The sequence below is a fragment of the Misgurnus anguillicaudatus genome, chromosome 6 (assembly GCF_027580225.2).
Source record: "Misgurnus anguillicaudatus chromosome 6, ASM2758022v2, whole genome shotgun sequence".
In the NCBI taxonomy this organism is placed as follows: domain Eukaryota; kingdom Metazoa; phylum Chordata; class Actinopteri; order Cypriniformes; family Cobitidae; genus Misgurnus; species Misgurnus anguillicaudatus.
In genome coordinates this window covers 11,420,879-11,437,326 of record NC_073342.2, presented here as the reverse complement: position 1 = coordinate 11,437,326, position 16,448 = coordinate 11,420,879, and the positions used below count along the sequence as shown (strand labels likewise).

The 16,448-nt window shown below is 37.9% G+C and overlaps 2 protein-coding genes across 2 annotated transcripts in view; both read right to left on the bottom strand.

Moving 5' to 3' along the window:
• Window positions 1–16,448, bottom strand: part of LOC141364205 (GTPase IMAP family member 8-like) — a 153,227-nt gene that overhangs the window by 51,198 nt on the left and 85,581 nt on the right. The gene's annotated exons all lie outside the window — the stretch shown is intronic.
• LOC141364406 (GTPase IMAP family member 8-like) lies at window positions 749–15,147 on the bottom strand. Its single transcript, XM_073869090.1, has 4 exons — window positions 14,463–15,147; window positions 5,328–6,032; window positions 3,243–3,854; window positions 749–927 (listed from the first exon to the last, which is right to left on the bottom strand). The coding sequence occupies exons 1-4, from the start codon at window positions 15,127–15,129 to the stop codon at window positions 749–751; spliced, it is 2,163 nt and encodes a 720-aa protein (XP_073725191.1). The 5' UTR covers window positions 15,130–15,147.

Genomic DNA, 16,448 nt, shown 5'->3' with positions numbered 1-16,448 from the left:
TGAAACGAAGCAGGGTTAGAATGTTATGATTCGAATTAAACACAGTTGAAGTAGCTAATCAAGGCTTGATAATTACAGACAGGTGTGTTGAAACTGGGTTGGAGACTCATGACCCAGGGTTTAGGAATGCACAGTGTGAAACGTCAAATTATGAATACCCAGGGTTATCTCTTAACCCCTGGTTAAGTTTGAACAGTGTGAAACATGAAAAAAATAACCCAGGATTCCGTTAACCCTGGGTTTAGAATAACCCAGGGTTAACAATTTCAGGTGTGAAAAGCCCTTACTCGTCACAGCGTCATATAAAGGTGCCAAAGAATGCATTAAAATAATCTACTAAATTGTTCTCTAATATCTACATCAGAGATGGGCAACTTTGATAATGACGAGGGCCAGCATTTTTCTTCTTTATACCAAGCGGGCCAGAACCACACGCACAATGAACAATTCTTAATTTCCTTTATTAAGAAACCACAATATACAATTAACCTGTCTTTAAAGATTTAACTCTAAAACTTAGCAATTATGCTAATTCTAAATCATAACTTTATTTTCAGTGGACAAGCATTTCAGATCAAACTTCTTAACTGCATTGCTTTAACATCTGTAAAAAGCAAAGCACTTTTAAATTAGTATAGAGGAGTTTTTCATCCCGTCCTTAGAGAACAAAATTGTTGGAATTAAAAAATACATAAATTCAAAACAAAATATATATTAAAAAAATGTTAATAACAATGTGTTTTACCTTTCAAATCTGAGAGCAATTCTGGCCCAAGTCTGACCCGTCACCAAAACCAGTGGCATTGGTTTTAACCCGACTGAACCCGAATGTAAACTGACATGTGTGCAGTCTGCAGCCCTGATGGCCTTGAACCAATCTGGCGAGCTGCTCCTTTTGTTTATATGACGATGACACCAAGGTAACAGCTAAAACGTTCATTTAAAATTATCTGACATGTCTGTCTAAAGAAAAATTAACCTATTGCCAGCCACACAATGTCGCAAGCGACAATCCGCTGGACCTAGCGCCCCCTCCTGGTTAGAAGTATTTACGTCCTGATACAAAAATCATCATTTTAAAAGTATTTGATTAAGTACAATATGGTCCAGCGGGCCGTATTAAAATTTACCCCGGGCCGTGTGTGGCCCTCAGGCCGCCAGTTGCCCATCTCTGATCTACATAGAAGATGTGTGGCTTTATTTACTACGTGCTAAAATTATCAAGAGATGGTTTTTATGTCCATTTACAACCCTAGGATTTGCCCTTAAAATGAAATGGCCTATTATTACATGAATAATAATGTTGAGCTCCGCTCTGTTTCACAGAGCAGCCCTTTCAGTAGCTCTGTGTGTGTGTAAGCAGACTTTATCAATTGTTTGGAGATTGTTAATGGATGTTTCTGAGTGGCAAGTTTGTGTTTTTTTTTTTTTAGTATGGACCTGCAAAACGTAACTGTAACATCAATAGAAGAACTTCAGCCTAAATATTAACATATAGCGCTAAGTCACCCTGCCGAAAAAAAAGCATCAAACCAGCATGGACCAGCATGGGAATTATGCTGGTCTATGCTGGTTCAGCTGGTAATGCTGGTTCGGTGCTGGTTTAGCTGGTGCTAATGCTGGTTCGGTGCTGGTTTAGCTGGTGCTAATGCTGGTTCGGTGCTGGTTTAGCTGGTGCTAATGCTGGTGCTGATGCTGGTTTAGCTGGTGTTCACTAGCAAACCAGCACCAAAACACAACATATGCTGGTTGCTGGTGTGCTGTTTTTTCCAATAGGGCAGCAGTCATAACTTTGTTTTAGCATTGTAACAACATTTTAATGAATTTAATAACTAATTTAACATTGGGGCGTACATCTCAAATGTAATGTCACAGCTTGTGTTATGTTGAGATTGTCCTGTTTTCCAGCGGTCTTTTGCATGCATGAGGTTTACATAAGAAGTAGGAAACAATCGTGTTTGAGGCTCACAATATGCCATTACCATGTCCTAAACTCATATTTTTTAAGATTTTAATTTAAGATTTTAACATGAATTGATGCAAGTATAAAATTTAATAATTATTATAAATAATTAAATAAAAGTTTTGTTATTTTTTGGAACCTTTTCAAAAAAAAAAAAAAACATTTATGAAAGTGGTGCCATAATTTTTCGCTTGAACACCTTCCGCTTTAAAAAAAATAGTTCGGTATGGTATAGCAATGTGAACATTATTCAAAATATTTTATTTGGTGCTAAAGATGAAAAGTGAGTGAATGAGTGCGATGATACAAAAATGATGTGTTGCCCTCACCTGATCGTGATCTGACAGAACCGTAAGCAGAACTCATCAGAGAGACTGTATCAGACATCTCATCTTCAGTCAGTGGAAATAATAATCAATAAAAGAAGATTGTAAGATAGTATGAAAATTTTTTATGGTTGTTGGTTACTGTAAATAAAAAATGCTTAAAGCATTCTGCAATGTTCTGCTTTTTATCATTGCAAAAATTAGATTGTTTCAAATTGAATAAAGACAAAAATAAACTTATTTCAGTTTATTTGTGTGATTGTTTATCTTCTTTCACAGTTATATTGTTATGTAAATTATATCCTCAAATTTTGTGCTTGCAACAATTTTAATATAAAAAAAAAGAAATGTGTGTATGTTTTCACATTCCCTGAACGATTTGCCGACCTTTACATTTAGAGACATTGATCTCCTCTTGGGAGATCAATAAAGGCTGGCAAATTCTTAAGCGACAGGAAAAATACACAGCAGTGGCCAGAAGGAAGTGAGAGAAGGGCCCATTAAAAAAAACATTTATAGCTATCCGATCGAAAAAGGTGTAAATGCCCTCCGAAACGTCTGGGAGGCATTTTGGACGAAACTGGACAAGTGTAAATACATCTGGTTGATGAAACCACGTCAGCGCATAACTCCTCCCAAACATAAGCACTCTAACCGGAAGTTAGCCGGCAAAGAGGCAAACAAACACAGATGACACACTCATTGCTTTATCTAGCGATGTCAGTGAATAAAAAAGCTTCCTAGAACCAATAAACTCGAATGACATTAAACAAAGAAATAGAACTTTGAGAGAGAGTTTTCTTAATGCTTTTCCCCGTCATAGACCTGTACATTAAATCGCTGTGCTGTCACTCTCCTGCTTAGCAAATGTATAATGACTAACATCTTGTTAATGAATGTTTCATTAAATATAGACGCTATTCACTTACTAATGTGTGATCTTGCTCTCTTACCTTCTGCTCTCTTTCTGTTCATTACGAAATGGTGGCCATTGTTTTCTGTCACTGTCTCCTCTATCTTCTCCAGCAGATCTTTGATCTGAGTCTCATCACTTCTGTTGTTATTGTTGAGAAGATGATATCTGTTCCCACATTTCTCCACCAGCCACTGGAGATCCTCACCTTCACTCTCAATGTGTTTCTCTATAGATGTGTCTCCTAGAAGATCTCCATGAGTGAAGAGCACTATAGTGTGACTCCAGACTCTCTCACCCAGAAGATCAACATAACCCTGTAATACTTTTCTCTCAACATCTTTAAATCTAGTGTCAGCACGTATAACCAGAAGAACAATGTGAGGTCCTGGAGGACACAGAGACACACTGAGTAAAATCTCTTCTTTCAGTAACTCAGAGCTCTTCTCTACAGGCATATTTATCCACCATCCAGGAGCTTCAATCACAGTGATGTGTCTGTCTGCTACTTCTCTCTGTCTCTTCACACACTGAGCAGATGTCTTCAAGTCAAACTCCTCTCTGTTCAGGATGATGTTTCCTGATGAACTCTTACCAGCTCCTTTATACCCCATTAACACAATCCTCAGATCTGAGAGCTTCTGAGTGACACCTGTAACAAATACACAAAACAATCTTATTTTAAATTATACTGTACTAAAAAGAAACAGATATAAATACAACACAATCTTAGGTTTAAAATACCTTATTTAACATTTTACAGAGGATTTTAATTTTATAAGTTGCATCAAGGAGCCATCTGGATGATTGTCAAAAATGTCTTTAATCACCACAAAATAAATCCAACAGTTATTTATTGTTAATTTATATTTAAAGTCTCTACAGACAGATCTACTGTACCTCTGAATATTTATTTGATAGAACTAAAAAAGTTCTATGGTACCATTAATGCAAATTAATGGAGAGGTACGGTTCTTGATGCAGATTGGTCAATAATTGTGATTTAGGCTCTTTATGGCACATTTGTTTTAGTAAATTTTTCAGAAATTAATACACATCCCATTGTTAAATCCCAAAAATGTGCATAAATAAGATTACACTGACAGCTGTCTTTTTTATTTTTTACAAATTAAATAACTATAATGTAAAAATATATATATATATATATATAAATATATATATATACAAAACAAACAAAAAATGAAAAGTGAGGAAAATCATGCAGTTACTGTGTAGACTGGTTCATCTCACTTTTGTTAAACATTTCAACATGTTTCCAGTAGATTGTATTTCAGACAATTTTAGGGATTCTTGAGTTTGGACCACCATGATATAGGACATAGATAATGGGTGGATTCTGAATAAATGACTTTAAACAATAATGTTTCTATAGACCCCTTCAAGGTTTGTAAACATTGAATGACTATCGGGTGCGCACGCAGCATGGGGTCAAACTGTTCATAGCATCCAGTCTTTATAATTTAATCTAACAGGGCTGAAAAATTATGACTTACCTCAAATGAAGTGAGCACTACAAACACAAGCCTCTTTGATCTTTGCATTGTTCCAGTCTGCACATTAATTGCTTGCAGCCGCAGATGTTGTATTTTTTTGTTTTTGAGATTCTGCATGAATCGCGAAAACTTAACGAAAGACCTGGTGCGATTTTCACAGCCCACGACGTAAGTAGGCATTTTTGACGATACCGAATAATATGCAACTCAATCTGCTGTAATGGCTTTTCTGACCCCGACATGCGCAGTGGAAACCGCCTGTGACGTGAACCGTGAAGGGGTCTATACTTAAACAAAATTTATTTATGTATTAAATTGTCTATGACCTGTACAAGAAATTTTCTATTTTCACATTTAAACCCTGAAAATCATGAGATTGTGGAAGAAAGATTTTTTATTTTTCTGCGGCTGGTAATGCAAAATATTCTCAGTCTATTTATTAAAAACACCTCTACAAACAGCAGCTATGAAAAGAGTTTTTTTGTGTGACTTATTTAATTTCTTTATTGTTAATCATGTTTGCAGCAGTAATTTATGGAAACTTTTACATTTTCATGAATTTACTACTGAAGATACTCAGTGTTTATATCATCACTGTGATGTTTACTTACTCATCTGTGATCTGATCATCTCTCTCTGTTTCTTCATCATCTTCATTCGTTCTTCTGCTCTCTCTTCCTCTGCTCTCCTTCTCTCTTCCATCTCCTGTAAAATCTTTCTGTCCATTTCAAAACAGCAGCCGTTGTTTTCTGTCACTGTCTCCTCTATCTTCTCCAGCAGATCTTTGATCTGAGTCTCATCACTTCTGTTGTTATTGTTGAGAAGATGATATCTGTTCCCACATTTCTCCACCAGCCACTGGAGATCCTCACCTTCACTCTCAATGTGTTTCTCTATAGTTGTGTCTCCTAGAAAGTCTCCACGAGTGAAGAGCACTATAGTGTGACTCCAGACTCTCTCACCCAGAAGATCAACATAACCCTCAAATACTTTTCTCTCAACATCTTTAAATCTGTCATCCACACGTATAACCAGAAGAACAATGTGAGGTCCTGGAGGACACAGAGACACACTGCGTAAAATCTCTTTTTTTAGTAACTCAGAGCTCTTCTCTACAGGTTCATCAATCATCCATCCAGGAGCTTCAATCACAGTGATGTGTCTGTCTGCTACTTCTCTCTGTCTCTTCACACACTGAGCAGATGTCTTCAAGTCAAACTCCTCTCTGTTCAGGATGATGTTTCCTGATGAACTCTTCCCAGCACATTTATACCCCATTAACACAATCCTAACATGTGAGAGCTGCTGAGTGTCACCTGTAACAAATACACAAAACAATCTTATTTTAAATTATACTGTACTGAAAAGAAACAGATATAAATATGTCACAGGTCGGGGTGGACCCAGATGTTAATGAGGTCACGCCCCCTAATTTCCACCTCGAGGAGGTTCCCAAAGCCACCCCAATGACCAGACACACAAGGTAGGAGTAATATTAAAATACACTTTATTTAAAAAAATAAATAGGGGAGGGAAAAGGGGAACTTAAAATAACGGCCTCTTCAGGTTCACTTTCTCTTCTTCTATAGGCAGTACAAGTATGGTACAGGTAAGTTTCCTCATTCTCTTTCTCTCTCTCCACAGGCTGAGTAAGTACGGTGCAGGTAAAGTTCTCCTCATTCTCTTTCTCTCTTTCCACAGGCTGCTGACTCTCCACTTGGGACCACGTACAGTAAGTATGGAACAGACAGGGTTCTCCTCGTTTCGTTCTCTTTCTCTCTCTCTACAGGCTGCGAGCTGGGACACAAAGGTACAGTTATTCAATGCTGGTTGGCTCTCACCTCTCCACTTGGGACAACGTACAGTAAGTACGGTACAGACAGGGTTCTTCTCGTACACTCCTTTCGTTTTATTCAGATGGTTTGAGACTGTTTCGCTGTAACGTCGGGGACAAACCCTCTCGACGATTGCTGCGGTTGCAGAGGGGAGAATGCCGCGCTGTCTCACCGAGCCGAGCACTGCCCTCTCCTCGCCACTTGCTAGGCGGTAGTACACCGGACCGGACCCCTTTGAAGAGGCCTCGGGACAGACGGGATCTACTACACCTCTCTCTGCAACGGTAAGCGTTATGTAGATGAAAGTGCAAACAGCATTAATTCTTAGTTGTACTCACACAGCCTCTAGTAATCCAACTCTTCACCACCACTCTTCAGATCAACCCGGATGCCAAGAAACGATTGCTACAAACACCACAATACTACTGTACGTCCAGAGCGTGCTCACAGCATATGCCTTATAATAGCAACTGGGACCGGCAGCCTCTTCGTTCTCCCACGACGAGGTTTGCGGAGGCGGGGGGTTTTCTGACAATACACACAGCAATTCACAGCACCATGTCAAAGTGAAATTTCCACAATACAAAGACTCACCCACCGCACTCAAAGTGAACACTTAGAACGCCCGTCTTCCTCCACTTCACCGGGGTCTGTTTGGCGATGTTTAGCACGGCCCAGTCTGTAGTTTCGTCGCTGTGATAGCCCCAGTCGATCCTTCTTCAGCTCGCCCACCACACTGACTTAGGGGTAGGGCCGTCCTCCTTTTCCTGGAGTTATTTACTACGAAACAGGTTAGTATAAAGTGTGTCTTCAAACTCAATGTTTCGTACTCACGATCGCTGTAAGCTTCCTTCTAATGTTCTCCTCTTTATTCCAGACAGGTGATCAACTCCAGCCACACGAAACGGGGCGTCTCTTCCCCCAACAGGGTTACACAACGAATTCCTTATGTCACAATATCTTCAATAGATGTAAACACTCACGCTGACTCCGTTTCTCCTTCTTGTTTTGTTTCAGTTCCCAGTAATCTCAGATCGTCTTCCAACCATTAGGGTTTACTACGTCCACACAGCCACGCCAGCTTCAGCCTGAGAGAACATAAACAGCCCAACAACTGCACACAAAACTGAACCTTCTTCGGAGTACTCCTTTAAATGGTCCACGGCATGCCTTTCTTTCGCCTCCTGTGGCTCTGTCCTCTTTCCGCTCGCTTCCCAGCGATCCCCAGATCAACAGAGCGTTCAGGCTCTTCAAAAGGTGCGTGCCTTCAATCTGCCCTTGGCAAAGGAGCTTTCCCCATGTCAATCGCTTTCCTATTCGTGTTTCTGCAAAGCCTTTTATACGTCTCGTCCTCACACAGCCTCCAATCACAATTTACTTATTTAATTTGTTTCACCTGTGGCTCGTAAGGTCCCGATTACGTTGCCCCGGAAACCAGGAAGTACTGGCCCGTGTTAAAATTTGGTCCGGGCGGAAACCATCTTCGGGCGGAATCAAGTCTCGTCATTTTTCAGTTCCGCCCTATAAAAGTCACCCTGTGACAAATACAACACAATCTTAGGTTTAAAATAACTCATTTAACAATTTACAGAGGATTTGTTAGGGTTTTGGACAGATGAACCCAATAGCGGACGATGAAGGGGTTAACAAAAGACTTTAAAGGCTCTCTAAGCGAATAATGTGCGACGTCACTTCCTGTTGATGTTTGAACAGTTTTCAAACAAACGAAGCGTAGTTAACGCCTCCCCCTCCCTCTCCCGTCCGTGCTTTCATGAACGCGCCCAACCCCCACCCCCAAATCCTTCTTGTCGTTTATTGGCTGGAACACTTTGTTATTGTTTCTGTTTGTAGGTTTGGCCACTATGTTGATATTGCCGTTTGTCGAGCCTGAGCTGTCTACAGAGATCGCGTTTTTTTACAGTTTGATCAGCGAACAGGCAGCAAGCAGATAGTGAGGAGATGTTTGCTGTATGTAACAAAAAATGTTTTATGGTCTAAAACACGTCAATTCGCTTAGAGCACCTTTAATATAAAACAAGACAAAAACAAAAGCCCACGTGGGGGCATACACCATAGACAGACACAAAACACTAGACTAGACTATTAAACTCTTGACTTTGACAATACTAGATACTTGACTGGAAAACATACAACTAGACAACGCTGACAATACAAAATGAACCTGCACAGAAACAAGGACAAGAGAACATTATATAAGAGAAACTAAACAAGATAACGAGGAGGGAACAGATGATGGGAATAAGTAATAATTAACAATAAGCAGGAGGACGAGGGGGCGGGGACAAATGACAAGACACCGGAGGCACATGCCACAGTAAACAAGGCATGAGCCTCCACATAAGGCCTGGGACTGCCAGAACTCTGCCACCATGACAAAATACAAATATAACACAAGACTTCAAGGTAGAGTCCTGGCAGGATTTTAATCTTATAAGTTGCATCAAGGAGCCATTTGGATGATTGTCAAAATGTCTTCAATCATCACAAAATAAATCCAGCAGTTGTATTTATTATTTAATGTCAATTTGTATTTAAAGTCTCTGCAGACAGATCTACTGTACTTCTAAGTATTTATTTGATAGAACAGACAAAAGTTCTATGCTACCATTAATGCATATTAATGGAGAGGTATGATTCTTGATGCAGATTGGTCAATAATTGTGATTTATCATCTTTATAGCACATTTGTTTTAGTAAATTTTTCAGAAAATAATACACATTCAATTGTTAAATCCCCAAAATGTACCTTAAATAAAATTACACTGACAGCTGTCTTATTTATTTATTACAAATTAAATAACTATTTAATATAAAAAATAGGGGTGTGACGAGATCTCGTGCGACGAGATCTCGCGAGATTAAATATGTATCGCGAGATTAAGTGTGTCTCGCGAGATTTATTGTGTAGGTGAAATTCTGTCCGTTTCTAAAATAAAAGACTGCATCCTTCAGAGGTCGCATTTTTAAACTGCATTTACTTCATAAAGACTGTCTTATTAGAGACTACTAACAATTATAAAGTTTACTAATAATTTAGTTAATCGCAAATTGTTGTAATATGCTCATGACTTGCGAATGTAATGCTCAGTTAATGATCTGAAATTAATCTTAATGACGTATGCAGCCTGCATATGCGACATCCGGAGGATGCAGCTTTCTGTTTGACCCTTTTAGGGGCCAGTTACACCAAAAGCGTTTATGGCAGTTGCAGGCGCCTTTTTTAAATGATATTCTATGGGCATGGAGCGTTTGCGCGCTGAGCGCCTTGCGGTTTTTGCCGGCGGCCGCAGCACGCGACTTTGAAGGAACGCAGAGAGCGGAGAAGTGCCCGACATCATTCGCGTCTTTCCATTGTCCACTCGAATGAGGGGAGATGCGGGCCTTACGTTGTGGTGAGGGAAGTTTACAGTTGCTTTGAAGAACCGGACTCCACTCGCTCACTCTCTCCTGCGTGTTTGTGCACCTCTCACCCTCAAACAAGGTCAGAGCAAGCGTCATCTTTTTAAAGTTTCTGCTAATGTGACAGTTAACAGCAAATTAAAAGAGCGCACGCTTCAATATTTGATTGACAAGACAGCTGACTAGGTGGTTGCCTAGCAATATTAAAAGCCGCGTCTACTCGCACTGCTCTTTTTTAAAAAAGGCAGTGCGTCGCGGCTTGCGTTTCCAAGCGTTTAAAGCGTGGTTGGTGTAATTAGCCTCTTACAATGCATGCATTATATTCTGTCTTTTACTGCATTTGCTTTTTTGTTTGAGTTTCCAATAATGTTCGTTTGGGAGCTCGTATGAAGTCTGAGACGTGTTGTGTTTGTCTGTTGATCACTGTCAGATGTGAAGTCTCAGCACAGATTAAACCATCACAGAGTTTACATGATTTAATGTCTGCATGTTCATTTCTATTGTAAAGAAATGGACGTATATTAAATATTCAAATGGATTTAAACATTGTTTGGCTAAAAAATAAGCGTTTCTCTCCGTCTAAAGTGAAAGTGAAGATAGCGTCCGCGAGACGAGTCAACTATCTCCCCCTGCAGGCATTTGTTATAATACATACATAATGCTTTTTATTTATAGACCACAAATGTAATGTGTTTGTTCATGTAATGTTGTTTAATGTAACTTGGTTTTAATACTTTATTTGAACCAATTATTATTGCATCTTCGTTATTATGTAATTTTAAAGGCTACTGCTCACTTGGGTCTATTTTTACTACCCAAAAATAACAAATTACTTCATTATCAGTTAGTAAAATAATTGTTAGGGCCAGTCCTTGATTAGTTAAAACCTTTAAAAATAACATGATTTCAGTTTCTTATTCATTTATTTTATCATCGAGGGTATCTTAAAAAGTGTAAAAATATCGTCTCATTCTCGTGAACCCAATCTCGTGTCTCGTCTCGTCTCGTGGATTAAGTGTCTCGTCACACCCCTAATAAAAAATCTTACTATATTTTCTGACATTATACGTTGTCTATATGTGATTAATTACTAATAGTCCAGGCAAACTAACTCATTTTGGAGCAAAAAATAGAAGTAATTGTAAAATAATTTTTTTCAGCATAGATCATTTCTATGAGGTGTCCAGAAAAACATTCTAAAAGTCCTAAGAAATCCTAGTTGAGGAAATATGTTAATTTCTCATCAATCCGAAATGTGTGCCAATAAGGCCAGACTACAATACAACCCAATGGGGCTATTTTTTTCCTTTACTCCTATCAAATTGAAACTTTACACAATGAAAGTACCCATGAAAAGTAATTTTTTTTGTATTACAAGTTGCTTTGAAAATTAAATTTAATATGCAAGTGAGCTATACACTAATCGAATATGCCCAAAATACACCCAAAAGTAACTTTTTGGTATTACAAGTTTCTCATGTTTTTTTATCCAGCCTGGATCCTCAACCCCTTCTCTGTGGCTTTTGGTTCGGGCACCCCCATATAATTTTCTGGTTTGTTCTTTACTTGGTTCTTCCCCTCTGGGTTATATTCATCTGATAAAATTGCCTCACTAAAGCAATCTGATTTGCAGCACTAGCAAAATCTGTACAATTTAAATGCATGTTAAGTTAGAAAATAGATCAATACAGTAAATGCATTAACAAAACACAAGAAAGACTGATTCCTTTTTTCTTAAGGTCACTAGTATAACAGCATAAATGTACCTGAGGTTTCCTTGCAGCATTGATATGGGTAAAAAAATTGCATTGCAAAATACATTCATTACAATGCAGTGCAATTGGCCATTTATTTTGTTGGGGCACTATTATGGGTCAGTGCTGAAACAGTTTATATAAAATCCTCTTATGTTTCAGAATTTAAATGACATTTTTATTAAAAATGTGTAATTGATTGTTTTCCATACTTACATTTTAATCAGGGAACGAAAACACTACCGTATTATAGATTTTTATTTAAAAGCAACTAAAGGATTTCAGACTTTTTCCATTCAATATGACACATCGAGCTCTTCAAACAATCCAACCCCAATCATTTTGAGGCTGTAATTCTACATCTCGTCTGTTTGGCAAAGGAAAGGGATGGCACTGGAAAAATTAAAGAATGATACTAGCTTTCTCAAACAAGCTAAGGTGTTTAGCCAGTCACAGGAAAATGTGGGAAAAGGCATCATCATTGCAGGTGAAAAAGCTCTAGTATCACTGTATGGGGGCAAAAGGATGAATCACTGGACATGCTAAGATACAGGCAATTCTTTATTAAAGTAACTCAGAACTCATCTCCAGTGAAAGCTCAATCTCTCCCTCCAACGTCAGCAGCTGCAAAGTTCCATAGTCGTCAGGTCTTTTACCAAATGATGAAGTGGAAAGGGGGAAGTGAACCTATGGACCCAAAACCTTGGGTGTGCCATGTTTTGGATAGGAGATTAATGCCAATAATGACTGATCAGCCAAGCAGCGTAACGAGTCAACACCATGTCAATTTTTTCCCAGGCTGGGAGGACCAGCTTAAACCAGCTACTGCCACCTTAAATCAGCAAAAAACAGTTACCAGCTTATGCTGGTCTTAGCTGAATTTTTCAGTAGGGATTGTTAATCACTGCTATGACTAAACACATACGCATAGGTCTACCAAATTGTGAAAAGCGCTATATAAATAAAATTTAATTGAAAAAAATTAAATACATAAATAAGATGCTTACTTACATTATAGGCTATAGCGTTAGATTACAACCACATTATACTTTATACCGCCATTTTCCGGGCTTCAGTTCTGGATGGCATGATGCACACAGCAGCTCTAAACTTCAGCTCAATCATTACATACGCAGAAAGATTGATCCATACCATTTAAAATCATGTTAACTTACTGCTGCACTTTTGTAGTTGATAGTTACGTCCACTGTAGTTGCAAGAAAGACTGCAGCACAAAGAGATGCACATGCAAAAAACATGGACCCCCTTGCACTAACATTTGTGGAGAATGTTGTGGTAATAGCTGTACAAACTCACAGTTGCCTGATTTATCAGATGAATATGACCCAGAGGGGAAGAACTAAGCAAAGAACAAACCAGGAACTGATATAGGAGGTGCCAGAACCAAGAGCCACAGAGAAGGGGTCAAGGATCCAGGCTGGATTTAAAAAAAGATGTAAAAACAAAATCACCAAAAACAAAAACATCAAAAAAGGCCCTTCTGTTGCTACCTTGTTGTGGTGGGGAGGCTTGTGTTCCTTCTTTGACCATGAAGATTATACCGGCGGGGGTTATACAGCTGGCAAGAACTACCAAGCCAGGCAGTTTTCAGGTTAGAGGCCAGTCTAAAAGCAGCAGGATGATTGGATGAAGATTGGGCCGATATATTTATCAAACATATGAATGATGTTTCTGCCTATGCAAATTAGGACATATTAAATAAGTGTAAAGCTCATGTGGATATTCAAATTCATTTCAAAAGAAACTTGTAATACCAAAAAGTTACTTTTGGGTGTATTTTGGGCATATTCGATTAGTGTATAGCTCATTTGCATATTAAAATAAATTTTCAAAGCAACTTGTAATGCAAGGAAGGTTACTTTTCATGGGTGCTTTCATTGTGTGGAGTTTCATTTTGATGGGAGTAAAGAAAAAAATAGCCCCATTGGGGGGTATTGTAGTCTGGCCTTGTTGGCACACGTTTCGGATTGATGGGGAATTGGCATGTTTCCTCAGCTGGGATTTCTTGGGACTTTTGGTGTGTTGTTCTGGACACCTCATGGAGGTTATCTGTGCTGAGAAAAATTCTTTTACAATTAGTCTGTCGTAAAATGCTATTTTGCCTGGACTATAAAAACATAAACCAGAAAAATGTAAAAACATAAAGAGTTGGTAAATGATGGTCAGATGTTGTTGTGGCACTAATAAAAAACAAACAAAAAATGAAAAGTGAGGAAAATCATGCAGTTACTGTAGAGGTTCATCTCACTTTTGTTAAACATTTCAACATGTTTCCAGTAGATCGTATTTCAGACAATTTTAGGGATTCTTGAGTTTGGACCACCATCATATAGGACATAGATAATGGGTAGATCCTGAATAAATGACTTATAATAATAATGTTTCTTTACTTTAAACAAAATATATACAATTAAAATAATTAAATGTATTATATTGTCTATATGACCTGTACAAGAAATTGTCTATTTTCACATTTAAACCCTGAAAATCATGAGATTGTTGAAGAAAGATTTTTTTTCTGCGGCTGGTAATGCAAAATATTTATTACAAACACCTCTACAAACAACAGCCGATGAAAAGAGTTTTTGTTGCGACTTATTTAATTTCTTTATTGTTAATCATGTTTGCAGAAGTTATTTATGGAAACTTTTACATTTTTATGAATTCATTACTGCAGATACTCAGTGTTTATATCATTACTGTGATGTTTACTCACTCATCTGTGATCTGATCATCTCTCTCTGTTTCTTCATACTCTTGATTCGTTCTTCTGCTCTCTCTTCCTCTACTTTCCTTCTCTCTTTCATATCCACTAATATATTTTTGTCCATTTCAAAACAGCAGCCGTTGTTTTCTGTCACTGTCTCCTCTATCTTCTCCAGCAGATCTTTGATCTGAGTCTCATCACTTCTGTTGTTATTGTTGAGAAGATGATATCTGTTCCCACATTTCTCCACCAGCCACTGGAGATCCTCACCTTCACTCTCAATGTGTTGCTCTATAGTTGTGTCTCCTAGAAGATCTCCACGAGTGAAGAGCACTATAGTGTGACTCCAGACTCTCTCACCCAGAAGATCAACATAACCCTGAAATACTTTTCTCTCTTCCTCTAGAAATCTAGTGGCAGCACGTATAACCAGAAGAACAATGTGAGGTCCTGGAGGACACAGAGACACACTGAGTAAAATCTCTTCTTTCAGTAACTCAGAGCTCAGATCTACAGGTATTGTCCACCATCCAGGAGCTTCAATCACAGTGATGTGTCTGTCTGCTACTTCTCTCTGTCTCTTCACACACTGAGCAGTCAAACTCTTCAAGTCAAACTCCTCTCTGTTCAGGATGATGTTTCCTGATGAACTCTTCCCAGCATATTTATATCCCATTAACACAATCCTCAGATCTGAGAGCTTCTGGGTGTCACCTGTAACAAATACACAAAACAATCTTATTTTAAATTATACTGTACTGAAAAGTAACAGATATAAATACAACACAAACTTGGGTTTACAGTTTTTTTTGGATTGCTAAACGCCAGTGGGCACAACAAGAGTCACATGTGCAAATCTCTAACTACAGTCTGCACAGCAGCAGTTCATGTGGACCAAACTCTAGTTTGTTTTTCATTGCTTGAACACAGTTTTCAAAACTCTACACACTTATCACATGACTTTAAACACAACCTGCACAACACTGTGGATTTACAGCACTTTGTTCAAATGCTAACACACTGCTGTCAAAACTGTGAACCCTGCATTCAAAACAGAATTGATTTCAGTCTTGTGCCTTTCAAACACTGCTATCTGCAATTTCATATAAATATAAATTCCAATTTCATATATATATATATATATAAAATATTACCTTTCATGTACTTTTAATTTCTACCTTTTTTCCTCATTACTGTAATTCTGTAAATTACTACAGACTATTGAAGCAAACTGCTAATTTTCAATTACCTTAAAGAATTATGTTCTAAAAAAATAATAAATCATGTGATAAATCAATAAATAAATCATTCTTTGAAGAAAACATTACTTTGTATGAAGTCACTGAAATTGTTGAAACTGTAAAGATGAAAAGTTTGTATTTTCTGGATTGGTGTTTGATGTTAGTGTTTTTCCTCTCAGTGTGCCTCGGCAGGCACTGGCACGCCCACTTGAAGCTCGATAGTTCAAACACGGCTAATGAGACAAACAGACCCAGTTCCTGTTGCTGTGAAGGTCATCGCACCACTGATCTACTGGCTGTCCTTCAACGTGACGACCAGCCGATGCCCGACCAACGACCACCGGCTAAACCAGTTTAATCCGCTTACCTGCCGCCTATCCCTACTGTATCTATCTATATATATATCTATATATATATCTATATATATATCTATATCTATATATATATATATATATATATATATATATATATATATATATATATATATATATATATATATATATATATATATTAGGGCTGTAAATAGATAAAAAAAATTAATCTAGATTAATCGCATGATTTCATGAGTTAACTGCGATTAATCGCAAATTAATCGCACATTTTCATCCATTCTAAATTTACCCTAATTTAACACTTTTCAGGTTTTTAATATTCTAATCATATATACATATATAGATGCTTTATGCAAATGTATGTTAACAACAGCCTGTTTACATTTTAACAGAATCACCAGCCATTGTTCTGTATATGAATT